At 47.4% G+C, this 24,193-nt stretch overlaps 2 protein-coding genes across 2 annotated transcripts in view; one reads left to right on the top strand and one right to left on the bottom strand.

The window, feature by feature from the left end:
- CSMD2 (CUB and Sushi multiple domains 2) overlaps positions 1 to 24,193 on the bottom strand; it is a 668,027-nt gene that overhangs the window by 368,808 nt on the left and 275,026 nt on the right. The gene's annotated exons all lie outside the window — the stretch shown is intronic.
- Positions 218 to 775, top strand: HMGB4 (high mobility group box 4). The gene has a single exon (XM_027109195.1). The coding sequence runs from the start codon at positions 218 to 220 to the stop codon at positions 773 to 775; it is 558 nt and encodes a 185-aa protein (XP_026964996.1).

The raw sequence follows: 24,193 nt of genomic DNA, 5'->3' as shown, positions 1-24,193 counted from the left end.
CAGCACTGGCCTGGAGTGGCCAGCTTGTGAGTGATGTCACAATCCCCTCTGACCCAACAATGCCACCACCACTGAAAAGGGGACCCCTGCCTGCAGCTCTTACAGAGAGAAACATTCACCACCAGCAGAGCACCTTCTGATTGCTCCTGGAGTGTGGCAGACAAAAGTCTCTGCCGTCTGAGTTACTAGATCCAGAAAATAAAATGACCTTACGAACATGGGAAGAGAAGTCCAGCTAAGGCCCAAGGCAAATGTCTCTTCTTACATCCACTTTTTGCAGGATTACAGAAACAAGTTCATGGAGCAGAAGCCAAACACCCACCTTGGCTTTAAAGAGTTCTCTAGAAAGTGTTCGGAGAAATGGAGGTCTATCTCAAAGCACGAAAAGGCCAAATATGAAGCCCTGGCTAAGCTCGACAAAGCCCGATACCAGGAGGAGAAGATGAATTACCCTGGCAGGAAGAAGAAGAGAAAGCGGGACCCCGGCGCACCCAGACGACCTCCATCGTCCTTCCTACTCTTCTGCCAAGACCACTACGCCCAGCTCAAGTGGGAGAATCCAAACTGGTCAGTAGTGCAGGTGGCAAAGGCCTCGGGGAAGATGTGGTCAGCAATGACAGCCTACGACAAGCAGCCCTATGAACAAAGGGCAGCTTTCCTGAGAGCGAAGTACCAAGAGGAACTGGGCATCTACCGTAAGGCCAGGAAGAAGAGCCTCCAAAGGTCGGCTAAGAACCGGCGCAGACGGTTCAAAGAAACTGTCAGACGCAACTGATGGATCCAATTAGAAATAAAATGCCATTCTCCGGTACTGCCTGTCCCTGGTCTCTTGTGTAGCATTAGGGGGGCCATTGCTGCCGCTTTGGGCAACAAGTGAGTGGCATGGTGGAGCTGAGATCAGGGTTTGGAAACTGATCCCAGGAGGGGCTGGCTTTGGGACAAGAGTCTGAAGAGTGTGTGGTCCGTACTTACCGGGCTCGGCTTGGGCAGGCAGGGTGGGGTGGGGATCTCCAGGTGTAAAGAAGCTAGGAGTCCTGGGGGTGGGAGCATCCTGGTCCCAAGTGGTTCTCCAGGGTGGAGGACCCTACTCAGAGTGAAGTGAGCAAACGCCAGCCCTGCCACCCTCCTTGCCAGGAGGGCAAAAGGCCTGGAGTCCATGTCAGGCTCCCAATTCAGGCCCCAGCAGAGGCTGGGAAACGAGTTGAGGTGGGCCTTAGGGGACTCAGTGTCTCCAGGGATTCCAGAACTGGTCCTCCAGCAAGGCTTAGATACTATTAGTGGGTCAGGATGAGACTCCAGTGGTGGTCCCTAGTCTAGTCCCTAGGATGAAGCATGGGGCTGATTTTACAAAAAGAGGCATCTGACTCTGCCCCAAGTACTGTAACTTGGAGAGAACACTTTTCTTGACATTTTGGTGAGCATCTCCCCGGTCATTTTTCTGTGGACGTAAGCACAACACAGAGTGGATATTTGCTACCTGTATGACCACCGCGGCATCCATTCCTCTTCTCCTGCTCACAACACACTGACTCCATCCTGACCAAGGCTGGATCAGATGGAATCCCCCTGGCTACAGTGATTGGCTCAGTGACGGTCATGTGACCCAAGTTGGTCCAATCAGAGTAGACCTCAGGACTTGTGTGAGGACTCCTAGGGGAGGATGAGGCCCTGGGGGCTGTTGGCAGCCATCTGCCTCATTCTCAGGCCAAAATGTTAGTCCCTTTGGCATCCTGGACTTTTCATTGAAGATAAGCCCACACGTTTTGGATTTTGTCTAAGATAGTTTGAGTTCAGTTTTCTGTCACTTAAAATGAGTCAAAACTTGTCATTTGATACAAATGGGATTGTTCCATCTACTATGACTGTATTTTTCAGGCAATAATACACTGTGGGCAACGTTTCACACCAATCTAGATTGATATGGAATATTCTGAAATGGCCCTTGACTTCCGATATCAAAGAGACTGGGCCCAAGTGCAAAATTTTTGGTCACCACGTTCTGCATGCAAAAGACTTCCTCAATTCCAGCTCTAAACCCCTATTCCCTGAGGGATCTGCATCTCTGTAGCCTGCTGTGGTTTCAAATTTTACTTTTGGAACAAAAATAAAAATATGTAGTTTTGAATAGCCTTTTAGAACTGGGTCAGCCTCTAGGGGGTGAGAGGTAATAGAGTGGAGTGATTTAGAAATTCAGGGTCTGGAACCAAGGCCATTTACGAAGGGCTCCCACGTGCCAGACCCTGTGCTGGGTACCAGGAGGCCCAATGTGGTCTACTGTTAGGTTCCTGCCCTGACGAGAGGGATGGACACGGGCATGAACCACAGCCCTACAAGGCCCGAGGAGAGTGTAGACTGCACAAAGAGCTGGGGGTGGGAGCGAGTACCACCTACCAAGGCAACTGCTAAAGTCTCCATGGAGGAAGCAGCTTTACGCTCCTCGGCAACCTTGTACTTATGTTGGCCGGATTCCTGTTCCCCCTCTCCCATTCCCCACAGGTGCTGTTCCAACTTGTCTCTGCTTCCCCTCCAGCCCAACCTCCAATCTCTCAGGAGACACCCTGATTTCCTGCTTCATTGAGAATACAGAGATCATCAAACGAAGCACTGTCGGTTTTCTTCCTTCTCAACGTGTCATCCACAGCCATCTTCCCTCCTGGTCTCATGCCTCATAGCCAGAACCCTCTCACTATCCTCTTCCCCACCAACCTCGGGCCCTTGCTCCTCCTGTAAAGATGCTGACCCTCCAGCCTGTAAGCTTGCTGTCCTGACACAAGTGGTTCTGATCACTGGCAGGACCTTGGGCAAGTAAGTTCTCGTTCCTGTCTCAGGTTTCTCATCTGTGCAAAGGGGATGATGCCTGCCCCTCAGGTTGTTTTAGTGATTAAATGATGTAACACATGCAAAAGCATTTGGCACGGTCCTTAGCACATAAAAGGTACTGTGGTTGACCCTCTAGAGCGGCTGTCCTATGATTTCCCCCTCCTGGTGTTCACACCCTGGTACGACCCCCCTCCCATTAAATGTGGGCAGAATCTGTGACTTCCCTTGTTTTTTTCCTTTTTTGGCCGCACCACACGGCATGCGGGATCTTAGTTCCCCGACCAGGGGTCAAACCTGCGCCCCCTGTAGTGGAAGCATGGAGTCTTAACCACTGGACCACCAGGGAAGTTCCCCTGTGACTTGCCTTTAACCAACAGAATAGGGCAGGGGAGATGGGACGTGATTTCCTCTGTGATTACACCATGGTATATAAAACTCTATCTTGCTGGTGGATTTGCTCTATAGAGATTCTTCCTGCTGGCTTGATGAAGTAAGTGGCCAAGCTGGGAAAGCCCACGTGGCAAGGAACTGTGGGGAACCTCTAGGAGTTGAAGGTGCCTCGGAGCAACAGCCAGGAAAAAACCAAAGCTCTCAGTCCTACAGACACAAGAAACTAAGTGCTGCAGCAACCACGTGAGCGGGGAAGTGTATCCTTCCCCAGCTGAGCCTCCACATGAGAACTCAGCCCTGGTTGACACCCTGATTGCAGCCTTGTGAGACCTCAAGTGGTGGACCCAGCTAAGCTGTTACCGGATTCGGACCCAGAGAGATGAGGAGATAATGAACATGTGTTGTTTTAAGCCAACAAGTTTGTGGTAATGGGCTACACAGCAATAGATAACTAATACAGTACTCAATAAATGCCGGCTTCCTTGTCATCTTAAAATAAACCATCTTTAACTTTCTTTCTCCCTCCAGCCTCTACCCCACCTGTTTAATTTCTTTTCCTTTGCTACCAACCTCTGGAAGGTGGCAGACGCCCCCCAGTGCTAATTAGATCCTGACTTGTACTCTGCAGTGGTTCCGGGGAGGCTGTCTTGTTTCCAGCCTGGCTCTTGGTGGGCAGCGGCTGTGTGTTACATGACAGTCCCCTCTGGGAAGAGGGCCCCCACACAGCTGGACCCCAGCCCTCATGCCACTCTTTTCTGGTTTCCTCTGTGATTAATTACGTGGATGTGGGTGGCTAAGTCAGAGTTTTGACAACAGTTTGCAGCGCCCCCGCTGAAAACTAACTCTATTAACAGTCCTTTATGAAAAAGCCGACGGGAGGCTGTGAATCTGCTGGCTTCTGATGACTGTAATGTAATGACAGTGAAGGGGGAAGGAGGAGAGGAGGAGAAGTAGGGGGAGCCTGGGTCTAAGATAATGGGCGAGAGGAAAAGCAGGCAGAAAACCTGGTGTGGTACCAGCATTCCACGCAGACCCACTCGGCTGGGCTCAGGGGCCCCTGCCCTGGGGAAGAAGGAGGCTGAGTCTTTGGGCCCATGGCTGTCTTAATGCCCGAATCACTCCACTCTGACCCTTCTCTCCCAGAGCCTTTTCCTGTGTTCATTTATTCAGCAAATATTCATGTCAATCTTAAGCCTGCAATGTACCAGAAACTGTTCTACTACCAGGGAGGCAGCGAGGCCCCTGATCTCTTATAAATAAACAAGTCAACACATAAACACACCAGGTCATTTTTTGATAGTGTCAAGTGCTCTGAAGAAAATAAACCGGGCTAATGAGATAAACAATGACAAGTGGGGTTGAGGGTGCTTTAAATGGGTGGTCAGGGAAGATGACATTTGGGTTTTGATTTAAAGGACGAGAAGGAGCCAGGCCTGCCAAAACCTTAGGGAAGAGTTGTTCAATTAGAAGGACAGCAAGTGCAAAGATCCTGAGGCAGGAGTGAGCTTGGCATATTAGCCAGAGGGAGGCTAGAATGACTGGAGGAGTGAGTGAGTGGCTGAGATGCAGTTGGAGAGGACAGGCCTTGGCAAGGAGTTTATTTGAAACCTAAGGGCTATGGGAGCCAAAGAGGCTTTTCTGCAGGGGATCCATGTGCTTCCATTTCCACTTCTGGTTAATGGTCATTCTAGCGTCTTCAAAGACTACCAAGGCCAATAAGGGGATGCTAGCGCCTCCCGGGTCTGCAAGAGAAAGAGGCAAGGCTAGCGAATACCAAATCCATGACCTTCTTCCCTTTTGGAGGGGAGATAATCAGGAAGCTCCACTTGGTCCTCCTGGGAGCAGCTGTAAGCTAAAAATCAAATGTGGAAGCTGTGAAACGTCTCTCCCTGTGATCTGTTTTCCCAGAGATGGGGGGAAGGACAGGCATGCGTGGCAAAATATTCCAGGAGCACACTGCTTCCCAGGCCTCAGATTTCCATGTGGAGCAGCTCCCACTAGACCAGTGGTTCTCAACTTTGAGGCCGCATTAGAATCACCTCAGACCTTATTAAGATACAGAATGCTGGGCCCCACCCCTGGAGTTTGATTCAATTCTTCTGGGAGTTGGGCCTAATTTGCATTAGGATAATAATTTGCATTTCTAAAATTTCCCAGGTGGTACTGACGCTGCTGGTCCCAGGACCACAGAGGAGTCCTTTCTCCTCGCGCAGCCCTGGCATTTACTCTGAAGAGGAGGCATCACTGATCTGCCTAGTAGGTTGAGAGAGAGGAAGCGCTGGCCTGCTCTTCCCTCCTCCCCCAGCCAATCCCAGCTGCAAAGTGTGCCCAGGTCTGCTCTCCAACCAGTTCATCAGCGATAAAGGTGAAAGGTTCATCCTCATCTGTCTTTCTCTTTCATCTGCCAACTGATTCTGAACTTGACAAAGGAGTATTTATTTGTCTGTTTGTTTATTGATTTGGGGGGGCTTCCCCCAAATCCCAACGGAGGAGTCGATCCCAGTTGCAAACAATCGATTAGCATCTGGGCCACACAGCATCACTGGGATCTTAGAGTTGATTTCAGCCTCCACTAAAGCATGTTTGGGGACAAAAAGGTCCAGTTTCTGGGCCTATAAGACTGAGGACCAGGCCCCTGGCCAGGGTGAGGTCACCAGGGTGAAGTCACAAAGCCCTGGCACCTTTGTGTCTCGTCATGCACCTCTAATCACATGCCCACAAACAATACCTGCCCTCCAGGTGTGCGGGATGATAAACGAAATGTCTGGGACATCCTTGTAAATGAAGTCTGATGTGTCAGAAGTGCCCAGCAGATAGGGGTGCCTGCCCTGGTCTCTAAGGGATGCTTCAAAGGAGGAGAGAACAACACACACAAAGGCAGTTCAAGCAGGAGAAAGAGCCTGGCCAAAGGCCAAAAGGGGGTCATGTGACCCTGCAGACCGGCCTTGACCTCTGGGTGGATCAGCAGTGAGGCACTGAGCGTCCCCCTGTGGCCACCCCCTTGTAACAGTTGCCTTGCAACAGCTCCCCCTACTTGTTGCTCCCTTTCCAGTCCTTTCTCTGCTCCAGCTGGCTGAGCGATATGTGAAGACTCCTCCCCGTCAGCAGTGAAACATTTCAGTGGTTGCCCCTCACTACGGGAGTCTGACACAGGATAATCAGGCCACTGCTGCCTCACGAGTTGCACTGTCGCCCACACTCAGCTTCTGAAATGGCTCCCAGTGAACCAGGCCTTCTGGGATTCACACCCTTGTGTGATTCCTCCCTTTGAGTGTGGGCTGGACCTAATGACTTCCTTCTAATGCACAGAATAGGGCCGAAGTGACAGGATATCTCTGCTTCGGAAGGGACTAGGCTACGAAAGACTCTCTCTGGCTCTCTCTCTTTTTCACTTTTGCTCAGAGCAAACCGACATGTTGAAAGCCACCCTGTAGAGAGGCCCACATGGCAAGGAATTGAGGGTGCCTTCTGGTCCATGCCCAGCAAGGAACTGAGGCCCTCAAACAGCTGGCAAGGACCTGAATCCTGCCAGCAACCGTGAGTAAGCTTGGAAGCAGACACTTTTATTGCAACTTTATGACAGGCCCGGCTAAGCCGTACCTGATTCCTGACCCGTAGCAGCTAAGGTGATAGATGTGGTTTCATGGCACTGAGGTTTGGGATAATTTGTTACAAACTGAAATAGATAATGAATACAGATTTTGGTATCAAGAGGGGGATAGTGCCATGAAAAATATCTAAAAAAGTGAGATGTCTTTGGAACCAGGCGGTGGGTAGAGGCTGGGAGTATTCTGAAGACCTTGTTAGAGAAACCTGGACTTTGAGGATGTTGCTGGTGAAGGTTCAAAAGGAAGTGAGAACATGTTACTGGAAACTGGAAAAAAGGGGTCCTTGTTATGCAGTGGAAGAAAGTTTAGCGACAATGTCGTCTGCAGGGATATGGAAGGCAGGACACGCACCGAATCAACTTTGTGATCTAGCTAAGGAGGTGTCCAAGCAAAGGGTTGAAGGTACTGGCTGGTTTCTTCTTGCTGCTTATGTGAGAAGAGAGATAAATTGAGGGAAAGGTGGTTGAAAAGGAGCCAGACTTCATAGTTTGGAAAGTTCTCAGCCTCCCAAGACAGCAAAGGATGCTAAAATTAAGAGATGGCTTTGAGCAGTGTTGAGAAAAGGTGGTCTGGAGATAAAGCTGAGGGTGTGACTGTGCAGCCTTTGGCTAAGACCTAGGAAAGCTCAAAGGACTGTAGTATTATTCAGCCACATAAAGGCCCTTTAGAGAGATTAGGGTGGGCCTTACAGATCCCCAAGATCAAACAATAGGGCCTCTGGGAAGCATATGAGCATCGTCCCTTGACCTTCTTAGCAGAAGCCCAAGGTAGAGAAGTTTAGTTCAAAGAAATCTGTGGTTGTGGCTTTTGTGTAAGAGAGCGGCTCTCGATGAAATTTACAGAAGACCCACAAAGTTTTGGAGAAAACTATTATCAGAAGAAACACTGTCAGCTTGGACTAAAAAGGACAGAGACAGTACAAAACAAAAAAAGGTCACTGGCCTCCCAAAATTCTCAGCAGGAAGCAGGCTGAAGAAAAGTCAGCTTCAAACATGCACTTCCTTTCATGAAAAAAAACAAAAAACAAAAAGGAAGACTCAGAGGGAGAAACCAAAAACTCAGAAGGTGCAGTTAAATATTCCCAGATTTTAAAACTAATCAAGAAACTTCCAGTATATTCCTGGATGGATTTCAGAACTGTTATGGACCAGGGACTTTTTTCTGCCCCACATTGTCCCCCATTTTGAGTAAGAATGTCTAGAGCCATTACCCTGTACCTATCCCACCACTGTATGTCAGGTGAGTGGGGACAGAGAACTTGTCCGTCTAGTTTGGCAGAGCTACTGATCCAGAGTAACGGCACTCTAGGACCTGTACTCAAGGAACCACACCCAAGAGCGTCAACCACACTTGAACTTGATTTAGATGGTGAGATTCTGGACTTTGTGCTGATGCTTTCACGGGATGAGGCTTTTGGGGGCCTTGGGAAGGGGTAACTGTGTGTCGCATGTGGCAAGGACATGAATCATTGGGGGCTGGAGGGCAGCTGGCGGTAGGCAGCTTCAGAAGTGACTAAACGAACGGTCTTTGTCTCCTGGCATTCACACCCTTGTACAGCCCCCTCCCCTGGTGTGTGGGCTGGACCTAGTGACTTCCAACACAGGGAATACAGCAAAAGTGACGGGCTGCCGCTTCTGAGATTAGCTTATAGAAGACTGTGGCTCCTGTCTTCCTCTCTCTCGGAGTCACCCTGACGAAGCCAGAAGCCATGTTGAAAGCTACCCTATGGAAAGGAATGGAGGTAGCCTCTGGTCAACAGCACTGAGGAACTCAAAATCCTTCAAAGCACCCTGTGAATAAACTTGGAGCAAATCCTTTTCCCCAGTTGAGCTTTGAGATGATCACAGCTCTGGAATACTCCTTGATGGCGGCCCTGTGAGAAACTAAGCCTGGAGAAGAACCCAGCTGAGCCACACCCAGATTCCTAACATGCAGACAAGGTGAGATAATAAACATTGCTTCAAACCATAAGTTTTGGGATGATTTGTTAAACAGGAATAGATACTTAATACACCCACCCTAAGATCCTGCCCTGCAGTATTTCTCCCAGAAACACTACACTCTCCTCGGGGCCTTTGCACATGCTACTCCAGGGTGAACTCAACCTACCTTTTAGGTCTGGTAAACTTCCACCTTCAGACAAGACTCAGGTCAAGTGTCCCTTCCTCCAGGAAGCCCTCTTGGACCCTCCCACCCTCTTCTGTGCTCCCATATCACATCACCATCTCATTCATATCACATCTTAACTAGTGTTTGTCTTGACTAGTGAAGGAGGGCAGGTGCCTTGCCTTATTCATCCTGGTACCCTTAAAATCTAACACAATGCTTGACATGCAGTAAAATAATAATAGAAAACTGTTATTTACGTACCTATGCCATGCCTGGTAGTGTTTGAGGCAATTTACATGTACCGATCTTATTTACTCATAAACTGAATGAGGCAGAAACTTTAAACACCCCCATTCTGCAGATGAGGAACTGAGACTCTAGGCGAGGCGCTTGGTGCTGGAAAATGAGCAATAGAACCTGGAGAGGCTCCTCCCGTCCCGGGCTTGGCAGTGTCAGTTCCCTCCTCTCTCTCGGGAACTCTACACAGGCAGAGTTGGGCCAGGAGGCCCAGACACACACTCTGTGTTTGGTATTTCCGGAGAAATACCTGGATCTTTCCCTTGGCGCCTCCAAGGCAGGGCTTGGCTGTCACCCAGAGAATTTGTTGGGCACCAGAAATCACACCTCCAGCTCTCTGCTCACAGCTGTGCCTCTGGCCCGCAGGCAGGATAAGCGTTTCCCCACCCTCACACCCTGTCATTACAAACCATGTAAATTCCTCGATACTCATGTTGAAATGAACAGATGCGGCTCTGTATTTTTAATGCATTATCTGCAATTAGCAGCAGTGGGCATGAAAGAGCTCTGCGGTCCCTGGGGCTGCCCCTGGTGGATGCAGCTGCGAGTACATTTGCGCTGAAGAATCCAGCCCGGCTCCTCTGGCCCACGCGGCTCTAGCGAGTGGGTGAGGGAGCGTCCATTTGCACAACGTCTGCTCTGCCAGGAAGCAGAAGGGGGCCTGCCGACACCTGATGGTCACTCCACTGCCGACCTGGCCCTCCTGCCATCCCCCCCAATGCTGTCTAAACACCCTGAGAGGATGTCCTCCACCCACATGTCACGGGTGATAAAGGTTTTTTACGGGCTTGGGGTCTGCAGTGTGGAGTAAAGGTCTGTGAGAAAATGCAAAGGGGCGTGCTGCCGTGCCCGGGGCAAACGTAAGGAGGTGTCTGCATGGATTTCAGAGAAGAAGGTGCTGGTTGGTGAGAGGTACCTGTGCACACCAGCTCCGTCCGAAGGAGGAAGATATTTTTGGTAATACATATAATGCTAATAACCAGCATGTATTGGGCACTTACTGTGTTCCAGGACCTGATTTAATGCTCGCCAGGCATCAGCAGAAGGCAGTGTCAATTCCCCCTGCCCCTGCCACCTCCAACCACAGACCACAGCCAAAGACCACCAGGAATCCACCTGTAGTTGAACAAAGGGGATTTTTGGCTCTTTGCCGAGAGAGGGAGAATGCACAGCCCTGGGAACTGTGGGGCATCTCAGTAACAGGAGGTTGCAAAGAACTTACTGTAGGAATTAGGTTTGCGTTAGGAGATTTGGGGGAGGTTCAAAGAAGTGGAGCTTTGCTCTGGATTGGATGCTGTCAGGAAGTCAATATACTTCTACCATTGGGTACTTAATAAATTTTATCTAGAAGGTGGGAGGAATGAAGCAAGACTAAAGTTGGAATTGGTAAAGGAGCAGCTGTCACTCATGTTAGCCAAGAGGGAGGGGGATGGTCGGTCACTTTTGTTTTTCCGTAATGTCCTTGTTTGTGTCTGAGTTCAGATGTGGTTACGAAGTAGTCTTGTTTTTGTCTTAATCCATCACGGTCATGGAGCGCTCACATGCCAAAGTCTAGGTGTGGGGTACAGGCCAGCTCCCAGCACCAGGCCAGTCTCTGGTCCTCAGGGGCTGCTGTTCCCTTTCCCAACAGGCCCTGTTACTGTGCCAGTTTACAGAAATAAAGAAATTGAGGCTCAGAGAGTTGCCAAAGCTAAGAAGTGGTGCTGTGATTCCAGCATCACTGAAACTGTAGTGGGTGCGGAGGGACTCAGGGGACAGGAGGGGAAGGGGTATGACTACGGGAAGCCAGGCTGACCATGAAGGGGACTGGCTGCGATGGTGAAATAGAGAGCTGGAGATCTCCACTTTCGAAATCTGTCCCTGCCACTTACTAGCTACCCGGCCCTGGGCAATTTTCTGAACATCTTAGATCCAATTTCTTCTTACGCATGATGGGAATATAAAAGTCTGTTTCCCACAGTTATTGTGAGAAAAAAAAATGGAAGAGACACAGTATAAGGCACCTATGCAACACTGGGGGACAGAAGAGTCCCCTCCGAGCACTTCCTGTGTGCCAGCCACTGTTCTGAGTATCTCACATGTACAGACTCATCTAACACAGCCGCCCCATGAGGCAGGTTCTATTAGAGTCCCTGGTTTGCAGGAGAGAAGATGGAGGTACAGAGAGGTTAAGCAACTTCTCTGAGGTCACACAGCTATCAAGGAGCAGAACTCAGGCATGCTGGCTCCAGCACCCTCACTCTACTCCCTCATGGTAGCTGTTGGATCACAGCCCCTTCCCTTCCCTTGCTGCAAGGACTTCAACCTCAACGAGTCTAGTCCATTTTGATGGTGATTGCGTACTCTGGAACTCCCCTGGTCCCAGACTTTTGCTCATGGAAGGGTCTAAGCTACTCGCTTGGCTCTGGTTCGGAGAGCACTTGTTTCCTTTTGGAAGGTCAAAACACGCTCAGCATGACAAATACTATAGATTCAGCTCACCGCAGTGGATAGATCAAATAAAACATAGTATTGTCTTATTGGTATTCCTGTACCTTTCAGTAAGTAGTAAAACCAGAGAGAAAAACACTGAGAAATGAGTAAAAACTAAAAGGGGCCCAGGGCGGGGTCGGGGGGAAAGACTCAGTGCTGCAGCCAAAGCCCTCCCGTGCCACGGCTGATGTGTGGGCAGAAGGCTGCCCGAGAGGAAGGGGTCAGAAGTGGCCAGTGGGGCCCCTCCCATCCCACAGCAGCAGGCGGCTGTTCAGAGTGGCCTCAGCGCCACAGTCCAAGGCTGAACCAGCTCTGGTTAGTCCTAAGCGGTCGAGCAGGTTTGTAGTTTGTGTCCCCAGTTCTGGAAGACTGGGAGGCAAGGACTCCTGGGCCCAGGGACGCCAGTAATCAAGGTCCTTCCTGCCTCCAACCCCCTCCAGGTCGCGTTCCACCACCACTTGAGGGAGATGAAGTCCTCGAACTCCCATCAACATTCCCTCTACTGTTTCATGCAATCCCACATCACTGTCATCAACCTTCTTGAGGCTCATCTGTTCTTAATTATATCTCTAAATCCCGAGGCATTACAACTGTGCGAATTGGGGGAATTTAGCTGCTTAGAGGATTCACAGTAATCACAGTAATCTCTGGTATTTACAGAGCTTCCCTTTGTAGACTGTGAAAGCCAGACAGACAACATTGTAGTGGTGAGGGCCCCGTGAAATTGCTCTCAAGTTCTCTTCGCAGAGTGCCAGGCCCTTAGTCGGTCTGATTTTGTTTTGCTCAAGGAGGTAGATGAGAAAAGTAGTTTTCTCCGTTACCTCCTGAGGGAGACCGAAGAGAAGCTGGAACGGTGAAACCCACGTAGAAGATATGCCTTGGATTGCGTGCCCAGCCCAAGCCCTCTGCTGGGGACTGCCGTGCTGCCCCCTCCTCAGCTCGCCGCGGAAGGGGTGGGCTCCTTCCCGCAGCTATGTCTGTTCCAGTAGAGCACCCCCCTTCCTGGTATCAGCTGATTGGATAAGAAGTTGACACTCGACTAATGAGCTGGGCCAACCAGATCCTCTCTCTTGCTAATTCAAGGCAACAGATGTGGAAACTGGGAGTCAGTCAGTTGGTCCCTAAAAAGCTAGAAGGTCAGGCAGACTCAGGGATGGGAGTGACCATCGGGGACTGTGTGTACTGCTTAACAATCAGAGCGAAGGGGAGTAGACTACGACACCTGAGAGAGCTGCTCTCCAGCACTTTCTGTCCCATGTATTTAGTCAGTAAACCCTTTGGATTCCTAAGGCAGCAGCCAACCCCATGAGGTCATTACCGCATGAAGGTGAGGCATTGGAAACAACCTGAAACTCCTGCATTGTTTTCTGACACTCCATGCCTTCCCTTCAGCTTCAGTGGAAGACGAGGCCAGGTCCCGTTGGTACATGAGATGGGAGCAGCCACACTTCCTCTCTAACGGAGACACCACATCCGGTACCACAGGTGAGTGGGAGCCGCCCATGGCCCATTCCAGAGACCCCTGCTGACCTTTATCAGAAGCCAACATGGGCCTCCCCAGAGTGCTGGGGTGTGAGGCACGGCTGCCCTTGGACTCCACAGCTTGAAGGAAAAGGACTGAGAAGAGTCCCTGCAAAGAAGCCATTGTTATGACACAGCACAGCCATCTGGTCCCCACATCGATCTGACAGCGGCAGCAGGGGTGGAACGCAGCAGACGCGGAGGCCCTGGGAGCACAATGCAATGCAGAGCCCTCATTGATCCGTGTACCTGCCTGAGGACTGGCCAGACTCTCTGTGTTTAAAAGACACTCACGGAAGGTCAGGGCTGGAAGGGCACCTTAGGGAGGCCCCAGGACAGCCCAGCGTTGTCACAAATGGGAAAAACAAGCCCCAAAGACACTACTGAGATGTGACCTTTCCATTTCAATCAAGGGAGTTCAAATAGCATTCGCTGTTTATTGGGCAGTTTTGCGGGAAAAGGGGGGCGGGTATTGTTGTGCTTTGTAGCCCTATGCTGCCCTCCCACAGGGAGAAAAGCAAAGAGAATATATATTTATGTGGAGTCTGTAGGACTGAATCTTAAATACTTGGCCTAAAAAAAAAAAGAAAAAAGAAAAAAAAGCACATAGTTACCACCAAGGTAAGCAATGTGTTGTCACTAATTCAGAAGTCCCATTCTCCCCTGGCCCCCGGCCCCCACCCCCACCCCGCCACCCTGCTCCATGGGACACAGAGCAGCAAATCACAGATTTATCTCAGCCGGAGGTTCAAATAGAGTATGTGAGACAGTGGCTTCTGTGATGCCCACCTTTGCTTAGCCACATATTCTGTTTCAACCTGCCCTCTCCCAGTGCCAGTGAGTCTCTAGCAGAAAATTCATCATGAGGCCCTTGTCCTCGAGTCAAGTGGATTCTGGAAATAGTCTGTTCTCCTCCCGCATACTCCCCACCCCAATCCAAGATGCCATGGGTTCTGTGGGGTTCAGCCCCCAGAGCCCCTGCAGACTCTGTAGTTAACCATACCACTGACTTGTGGCCTGTCCGCCTAACTGGCCTGCTGTAGTCTCTGGTCCCCACTCCTGCTTCCTCATGGGCTAGGAGGCTGGTGAAACCTTCTGGCATTTCTGGGGTTTGGCCCCATTCTCCTGAGTGCTAGGATTTATCCTTCCCTTCTCCATCAGCCCACAAGTGTCCCTGACCTAAAATTCACACAAGCACCTAGGCCATGTGGCTACCCACTCTCTCAGAATTTTCCTTTTCAAAAATATGCAGGCCCACATGAGGGCAGAATTTGCCTTTTTCCCCGGTTGTTAATGTGGACAGTTGGTCTGTTTTCAAGTCCTGCTCTAATCAGCATCATCATAGTTATAAGCATTGGCTTTAGAGTGAAAAGAGTCGGCCCTGAATTCTGTCCACACTACCGACCAAAGGTATGAACTTGGGTGACTAATTCTTCTAACTCCGTTCTTCTGAGCCTCATTTTCCTCACCTGTGTAAAGTGGTTGTTAAAACCTATCCCACATTACGGGTACAGAGTAAATGAGAGCATACATGAAATAATGGATAGAAAGAACATAGCATAATGTAACACATAATACTAACATGTAACATTCACTGAGAGCTTTGATATGCTTTGTCCCATGGGGGGGGGAGGGGGCAGGTATTGTTGTGCTTTGTAGCCCTGGGCAAAGCGCTTTGCAAACATTAAGTTAGTTAATTTGCACAGTAATCTTGTGAGATCCTATTTTCCCAAATTTTTAAATGAGAGCTTTGTGCCTTGAAAGGTTAAGTAAATTGTACAAGGTCAACAGTGGGGTAGTGGTTGAGCAAGCACCAATTGTGACCTCGTGGAGACCAAAGATTATGATTTATCTCATTCAGTGTCTTAGTACAGTGCCTAATATACAGTAGGCACTTGAAAAATCTGTGTTGAATTAATGCATGGCTCCCAACGCAGTGCTCCTTCGCATAACTGGGTTGAGAGCTCAGCTTCATCAATTTATTTTTTCTCTCTCTGTCTTTTTTTTTTTTTTTTGCAACTGGGGACACTAAGCTGTTCATTTGTGTTTTATTTCTGCCAGTATTTGTGTTCTTATCCTTAGTATGGCTATTACTGGATTTTTAATACATTCAAACCTTCTATCTGAATGGATGCATAATTTCCATGCCACTTACTCTTAATCAGAGAGTACCCACAGATTCAGCACTTTGGACAGAGCTGGGATTTTTTAGCTAATGGCTGTTGGTATTGTATTTGCATTTAAAAACTATTTCCAATAAGTGTGCGACCCACATATGAGAAAATACTGCATTCCCCACTCAGTGGTTCTGGCTCTCTCTTCCTTTTCATAGTCTATCAGATGAGAAAAGATTGCCATAAAGATTTTATGAGTCCAAGAGAAACATTACTCAAACAGGATTTATTTCGAAGGCATCATTCTGAAACCATGGCATGTTGTCTAAAAGGGAATCAAAGCTCATATTGGTGAAATTTTTATACTCAAATGAAGTCCAAATGTTGCATAAGATCCTCTTAATGTCTACCAAGTGAGCGACTTCTTCAATTTGGTTCAAATCAGCAGACAATTTATAGAGTATGTATTTTCAGCATCTCTGGGCCCATACTTGAAACCAGTGATAAGAGACAAGAATATGATCTTTGTCCATGTGCACTCACACAAGGAGAAAGGTAATTACGGGTTTGGTACTTTCAGCCCTTCATACTCTGGGACAAAAAATGTCTTTACGATGCCCAGTATATGTCAGGCACTCTGCTGAACACTGCAAGGAAAACAAGGCACATTTTCTACCTTCAAGGACCTACTGTCTGATTGGGGAGATACACATATCCTTATGCAGCACACTCTGTAGTGAGATAAGGGTTATGCTAGAAATAGGTACAAGAGCTTGTCAGCTGGGAGCTGGTTCTAGAATTGTGTGAGATGTCTATCATCCTTTGTCTAGCTGACAAACTCCTATTCATTCTTCAAGAACCCAAATCAAACATCTTCTCCTCTGAATGCTTTCCTCACTGTCCAAGACAGAATTGGCCTTCCCTCTTTGGGGTTCCCACAAAATCTTGAATAAAGGGAAAGTGGGGGTGACAGACACTAAATAAGTAACTATTAAAAATATCTATGTCTATATCTATATCTATACACACACACACACACACTTCTGCAGGGGTGAAGAGCAGGAAATAATTAACTGTCAAGGAAGAGGTAGAGATACTTGAATTGATTCTGGAAAAATGTGGAGAAGGTCATTCCAGATGGAGAATGCAGGAAGGATAAAGGCATGACAGGATGCAGGGTCATGATGTATTTACAGAATGGCGAGTAGCTACAATGGCTGAAGCAAGGCGGGGGAGTGGTGGGAGGAGCTGGTGGTAGTGGGGAGAAGTGGCAGAAGATGAAGCTGCTGTTTTAGGATGGGGTCAGATTATGAAAATCCTCTGCTAAGAAGTTTGTTCCTCATCCTGCAGATGGTAGAAACTATCAAAATGTATTTTAACTTTTACTGATTTTTCTGCATCCAGAAAGTAACATATGCTTGTTGTAAAACTTTAAGAGAACACAAAAGAACATTAAAAAATACATTAGCACCCCATTCTGAGCTAATGGTGTTACTACTTTTCTTGTCTTCTTTCTTTAGTGACTATTATATATGGATGTGTGTAAAAATGTTAGTTCGTACTATATACACTGTTTCGTATGTTGATTTTTTTCACATAATATCATATTAAGCATTTTCCAATTTCTGTGAACATTCTTTGAAATTAATTGCTACACGTTTTATCAGCCACATGTACCACAGTTTATGGAACCATTAATGCTGGAAATATACTGTTGCCTTTTCCCCACTATAATAAATATCACTGCAAGGAACATCCTTGTGTATCCATTTTACAAAGACCTCTCACTATTTCCTCAAGATAAAGTCCTAAAAGTGGCATGCATTTTTTACATTTTAATCATTATGTACTGTCAAACTACCTTCTCAGAAAACGTTCTGCTAATTTATAATACCACCAACTGGGCATGAGGCTCAAAGAGGTTAAATGACTTGCCTAAGATTAAACAGCTGGGGAGTGGAGGGTTGGAAATCAAATGTGGGCACCGGTATCCACAGGGCTATGGCAGAGCTTTGGTGGGGAGACGGAGGATGGGGTGGCCAGAGGTAATTGAGTCTGTAGCACTGAAACTGACTTGGGTGAAGATGGATGGTCTAATGAGACAGCTTCAGAAGACAGGCTGTTCAACGGACAACACTTGCAATTTCATACTCTCTGTAAAGCTGCCTATGTCACGACTCTTCCCACTTGAGAGTGTTCAGACCAAAGAGGAACAAAACACATCTCCCTTTCTCTTGACCGTTACTCCTTTGTAGACGCAGGCCTTGGACTGGCATTAGTGCACATGGCACGTGTGAAAACTTGCCTGGTCCTCTGAAGTGTGATTCCAGGAGGATTCCTCCTTCAGGCCTGAACAAGTCTACACTAGGCATACCCTTCGTTAAGCCATAAGGAAATCAGGCACCCATCTCTCTGGGCATACAGCATGTTTTCTCAGTTGTCTCATAACTAAGAAATGACTTGATGAGGGATAAAAGATTCAGGATCCCAGCTCTTTCAGTCCTCGTACCTTGATCTACTAGCTGACTTCTTTCTCCCCTCCCTCCCACTCCTTCCCTTAACAGCCATAAATGCAGTAATATAAGTCTAGGCAGAACATGAGGACCAAACTCGGGAAGTCATCGCATCAAAGTACCGTATCTTAGACACTACAGGCTTGGAAGGGATTCAGAGTTGCACTGAAGCTGAGTCCATAAATCCCACCATGACACCTCCAACTAGTGTTTGTCCAGCACATACTTAACTCCAACAGTCCTCCCGCAGAACGCTGTTCTCTTCTAACTACTAGATCTCGCACCAAGTCAAGGTTTGACTCTTGCAACTACCCATCGTTTCAGTTTCTGCCAATTAGCTAAACTTTCTTCCCTATGATGGACACTTAACTACCTGAAAATAGGTACCATCTTCCTCTCAGTGTGCTGGAGGTGCTGCAGCAGAAACGTCTAAGGCTTTGGAGTCGTACAGACCTGGCGTTCCGCTTCTGACTCTAGTAAACAGCTGTGCTTCTTAGGGCAAGTTGCTAAACATCTCCAAGTCTCCAGTTATTTCCTGGACCAAAAATAATGATGCACTTACCTCACTGGAGAGTAGTGAGGACTGAGTGAAATGTCAATAGTGCGGCAAGTGGTGGGTGGTTGATAGATGCTGGGTCCCCTCACAATTGTCTCTTTCTAAGTCAGTATTTCTCAAAGGTGCTCTCTGACTTGTTGCATCGAGATGGCCTAGGGTGGGTATTTAAAATGTAGAAGTCTGGGTCATAGCCCTAATCCACTGAGTCACATTCAGTGGGAGTGGGATCTGGGAACTTCTATCTGTTTAGTTCGGGCAGTATCCATGTGCCGAGAAGTTGGAAGGCCTTAAGACCTTTGGGAAGTCTCCAAAGCTACTCGGGTCCACACTCAAGTGCTGGTCCGTCTGATCCCTGAGTGAGACCCCACAGAGGACACATGCCTCTGAACTGGGAAGCAAGGCCTTGTTTACAGGGAGTCTCACTCTTTTCTCACTCAGAGGCCTTCCCTCTGTATTCTGGGATCTGGAATGTGGAAGGGGGAGGGGATTGGGAAAGGTGCTGCCATGTTGATCAGGGCTTACGCTATTTTGATAATCTTCATATTGCCCAAGGGAGAGGATCAGCCCTTCAGAGGGGGAGAAGCAGGGCAGGGGCCCAGGGGTCAGCCAAGCAGATTGATATTAAGGGCACACTCCAGGCCAGGCCGGGAGCTGGAAGGCCAACACAGTCGAGCAGTGGATGACAGAACGCCCTGGCCTTTCCTGGACACGCTGCATATCTGTGCAACCAACTCCAGACCTGCCCTCTGGTGGAGTGGGGCCCCCAGTGAGTCCTCACACTTGGAACAGTTTACGTACTTACCCTCACGTGCCCCCTCGTCATCTCGGCTCCACTCTCTTTCCCTGCTGTGAGTTCTCCTAGGTGTGAGCTCTCTCCTTGTATGCAATTTTGTGCTGACGGTTCCCAAAAGTCTATTTACAACCCCCGCCCCTCCCCCAAACTTCAGAACCTTACATCCATCTACCTTAGACGGCCCGTAGGCATCCAGTGCTTAACGTGCCAGCACTCCCTTCACCACCTCTTGCCACCCACCTGCCACGCAAGCCAAGAGTGGGAGCCACCTCTATTCCTCCTCCTAATTAGTCCCCTGGGGTCACTGGATCACTAACCAAGTGACGATGCTGTGTGTGTGGTCTTCCAGTCTCTTAAATCCACCCCTCCATACAGTCTCCACCGTTACCACCTGTGTTTATTCAGGCCTCATCATTTCTCACCTGGGCTACTGCAACAATGGGCAGCTTGTGTCTGAGCCTGGATCTGTCCCTGCATCCGTTCCTCCATCCTGTTCTCCAGCAGCCGCCAGAGTGGTCTTTCAAAACGGCAAAGCTGATCACGTCATTCGCCTGCTATAAACCTTTCAGTGCCTCCCTACTGTCCCCAGAATAAAATGCAAAGAATCCGGCCTCCCTCTACCTCGTTAGGCTCATCCCCTCTCCGTTTTCCCACATCCTTCAGCTACATTTCCAGGCACGGAACCTGGGAACTCCTCCTCCTTCCAGGGCCCCTGGGCTGACCAGTCTCCCTGAAGACCAGGCTTCTGACTACCTGCCTCTGCCTTTCCCCTACTGTCACTGCCCCCAATCCACGTCACTATCCAACTCAGCACAGACAGGAGAAATGGGGAGAAAAGAACAGTTATTATAATTATTCTCAAAACCTGTGAGCCCTTGTTACGCAGCACTGCGCGTAGTAAGTGCTTTACATTCAATTTCTCATTTTAACCTCACAAGATTCCCACGGGACAGAGACAGATGAGGAACCAGAGGCTCAGAGGGGTTAAGTAACTTGCCCAAGGTCACGCAGCAGTACAAGTGGTGCAGATGATTCTTCAGCCCAGGTTGTCTGACTTCTGAGACGTATCAGAAAACGACATCAAAGAACACAACTCCGATCTATTTCCAATGGTCTATGCAGAAAAGTCTACCCTGCCCAAACAGAGACCCCTTAAGATATACTATCCTCAAACACCCAAGTGCTTCGCGTGGCTCATGTAAAAGGCAGTGTTACTCTACCACAGGATGATTAGGACAGCAAAGAACTTAAATCCCAGCCACTGCTGAAGAATATCTGCTTCTGAATTCAGCTTGGTTCAATTCAATCCAATTTAATTCAGTGCGGTTATCAAGTGCCCACCATTCACCCTGTAAGGGCTGGCTACAGAAGGTCCAGAGAGAAAGGCAGAGATCCCTCTTGGGAAGTCATAACTAGCCAGGGCACAGCGCACCATGTGAGGAGGCAGGAATTGGGGTGTTGGAACCAGGCAGGCATCTTGTGGTCAGTCCTGGAGCGCTCAGGACGTCAAGAATTTGCCAGCTTCTTATGCTAGCCCCTGGTCAGTGGCAAGTTTTGTAATTTTGCTAATTATTTCTTATAAAATATGAGTATAGAGAAGATACCACCAGTTTAGTCTAATAGGAAGTCTCAGGTATAAAACATATGAAAGAAACTGGGATTTTCTTTCTTTCATATGAGGGTGGGCGCTCCAGTGACAGAGAACTTAGCTCTACTACTTACTAGCGGAGGCACCTTGGGCATGTTAACTTTCTGAGCCTCAGTTTCCTCATCTGTAAAAGGGGAATGAAAGTAATCCTGTCTCATAGGGTTACGGAAAGGGTTAAAAGAGATTATGCATATAAAGTGCTTATTAGCACAGCACCAGGTGCCTGTAAGGAGTGTGAAAAGTGTTAGCCCATTCAATAAACAAACGCACGAGTGGAATGCACATCTCAGGAGTGCTGGCCAGCTGGAAGGGCCCTGGATGAAGAGCTCAGAGTTTGAACTATACTCTGTGGGGTAACAGCAACCACTGAAGGTTTGCAGCAAGGAAATGGCAAGGACAGATAGGACCACACTGGCCAGAAGAGAGGACAGATGGGAGGGGGAGATACTGGAGACCAGTGGGAGGCTGCCTCAGTGTTCCAGGTGCGAGAGCACCTGAGTGAGGTTGGGATCTTGGTGTTGCTATAAAAGGGACAAACTGGAAAGACATTTAGGAGGTAGAACTGGCAGGACCTGGCAACCAAGAGATGTCAGCAGATGACAGCTGCCCTGCTGCCAAGCAGACTCAACGCCCGTGAAAGAGAGGATCCAGTTAGGGACTCAGGGGAGAAGCGATGCCCTCCCCAGAAGCCCCCGGCCACTGTTTCCGTTGGGAACGCTGGCCTTGCTGCTCCTCCTCATCCCCAGGTTCATGAGGCTCGTGAATCGTCCATCCACAGAGTGGGGCACAGTGGGCAGCCCATAGGAAGTTCTTTTACAAAAGAGGTGGTGGGGCTTACAGCGGGGGCCAGTGGCCTGCAGCAGGAAAGGACTGCCCTCTTGGCAGATGGAAAGGGACAGAAGTCATCCTAATTGCAGCCTGTTTTGCAGGGGAAGCCTCCAAAGCTGGTGAGAAAAGAAATACCTCTCAAAATAGTCCAAAGAAAGGGAAAAGGACTCTCACATGTTTATAGCTACTTTGAGCCAAGCACCACCACCTATTTCTTCTCATTCAACCTTCAGCACGGCTGCAGAAAGGATTAGCTGCCTATTTTACAGATAGGGAAACTGAGGCTCACAGAGCTTTTCCTATAGTGTACACTTGTAACTTACATAATATTGTACATGAACTATACTTCAATAAAAATGTAAATAAATCAAATCAAAACAAAACAAAAAAAGATAGCAAATATAAAAAACATCTAACCCAGTTTGTCAATGGTGGAACTGGATTCAAACCCAGCTCTCTGACTCCACAGCACATTCTCTTTCCTCTACGACATATTTCATAAACTTTAATTTTAAAAGTCCCATTTCTTCAGACATTCACATAAGGCTGTTGGCAGTGCAAAATGATCGAATGCTTTTAGAAAGCAATTTGGCAATGAGACTCAAGAGACTTAAAAAAATATTCATTCTGGGAATTGCTCCTAAAGAAATCATCATAAATTCAGAAGAAGAAAAAAAAAGCTTTACACACTACAACATTCTTCACAGCAATATTTATAACATGAACAATTGGAGACGATCTAAATGTTCACAGAAAGAATGGTTGTGAAGATCCATTTAATGGAATATTTGGGGGTCGAGGGTTTATAATAATAAGGAAAATACCAACATTACAAGTGGAACGTCATCAGGATGCAAAATTACACACAGCATCATCTAGCGATGGTGCCAGAGAGCCAGGCGGGGCTCCATCTTTTGGCACTTCCCCCTCCCATCTCCATCAGCCCCTTCTAAATCACTCTAGATTTTAAAAATTAATAACATTACTCAATATGGAATAATGCATGATTGATCAACCTTATACAAAGTGGGAGTATAATCATCTTTAGAAATTTTGCTGTTTTTGTTGATCTGTAATAAAGAGTTTAGAAAAAATTATGCGTGCCTTTAAGTGTCTCCTATGCAGAAATAGGTTTGGGGCTGCCAAACCTACCATTCTTCTTGAATACAGTTCTGGAGGGATTAGCCATGTAAGAAGCCAGGGGAACAAAAAGCATACATATTGGAAAGGAAGAAGCAAAATCACATTACTTGCAGCTAATATGATTTTCTAACCTAGAAAATCTGAAATAATCAACTTGAAAACTATTAGAGCTAATGCGAGAGTTCAATAAGATGGTTGATTACAAAAGAAATGTACAAAAATCAATGGTTCTCTTATTTACAAGCAATAAACAATTAGAAAATGCAATGGCAAAATGATACTCTTCACAATAACAATAAAAGCTATAAAACTACCTAGGAATAAACCTAACAAGAAAGTCCCTAAGCCTAAATGATGAAAACTATAAAATTTTATTAAATAATGTAAACGAAGATCTGAAAAATGGGAGACATACCATGGTGCTGTACAGGAATATTCACTATTGTAAAAATGTCAGTTCTTTCCAAATTAACCTGCAAATTCAGTGAAATTCTAACCAAAATCACAATGGAATTTCTTGCGAGAAATCTGAAAATCTTATTCTAAAATTTACCTGGAAAAGTAAATGCACAAAAATTGCCAATAAAATGTTTTAAAACGAATAGTGAGGGAGAACTTTTCCTACTAGAAAAAAAAATTACTATATAACTATGGTAATTGAAACTATGTGATTCTGGCACATAAGTAGAAAAACAGATAAATGAAATAGAAGAAAAAATCCAGACATAGACCATGGATAGACATGAACTTAGCTTATGATAAAAGGGCCATTTCAACTCAGAAAGGACAGGTTTGGAACAATTCATTATTCATTTGGAACTAAAAGTTAGATCTATATCTCACACCTGGCACAAAATATAATTCTGGCAGATTAAAGAGCTGACTGCAAAATATAAAAGTCTGAGAGTTCTAGAAGAAATAGAGAAAATGTCTGCTATGAGGAAGAATAAAATAAAGCTGAAAGACAAGTTACTTACTGAGGAAAACTTTACAACATATAGGACAAACTGGTGTAGACTGAATGTCTGTGTCCCCCCCAAATTCATATGTTGAAACCTAACCCCCAATGTCATGTTATTTGGAGGTGGGGTCCTTGATAGTTCATAAGTTCATGAGGGTGGAGCCCTCACAACTGGGATCAGTGGTCTTATAAAAGAGGCCGCAGAGAGCTCTCTTGCCCCTTCCGCCACGTGAGGACACGGCAAGGAGATGGCCAACTATGAATCAGGAAGCAAGCGTTTACCAGACAAAGTCTGCTGGCACTTTGATCTTGGACTTCTCAGCCTCCAGAACTGTAAGAAATAAATTTCTGTTTATGCGCCACCGGTCTGTGGCATTTTTGTGATAGCAGCCTGAACAGACTAAGGTATAGACATAGTTT

This window comes from Aethalodelphis obliquidens, unplaced genomic scaffold, assembly GCF_003676395.1.
Source record: "Aethalodelphis obliquidens isolate GAN/ISIS:26980383/991018 unplaced genomic scaffold, ASM367639v1 scaffold9, whole genome shotgun sequence".
Classification (NCBI taxonomy): Eukaryota; Metazoa; Chordata; class Mammalia; order Artiodactyla; family Delphinidae; genus Aethalodelphis; species Aethalodelphis obliquidens.
This window is presented reverse-complemented; position numbering and strand designations above follow the sequence as displayed.

What these genes read in the sequence shown, in the direction of transcription:
- HMGB4 (XM_027109195.1), top strand. Translation starts at nt 218, where the DNA reads ATGGGAAGAGAAGTCCAGCTAAGGCCCAAGGCAAATGTCTCTTCTTAC.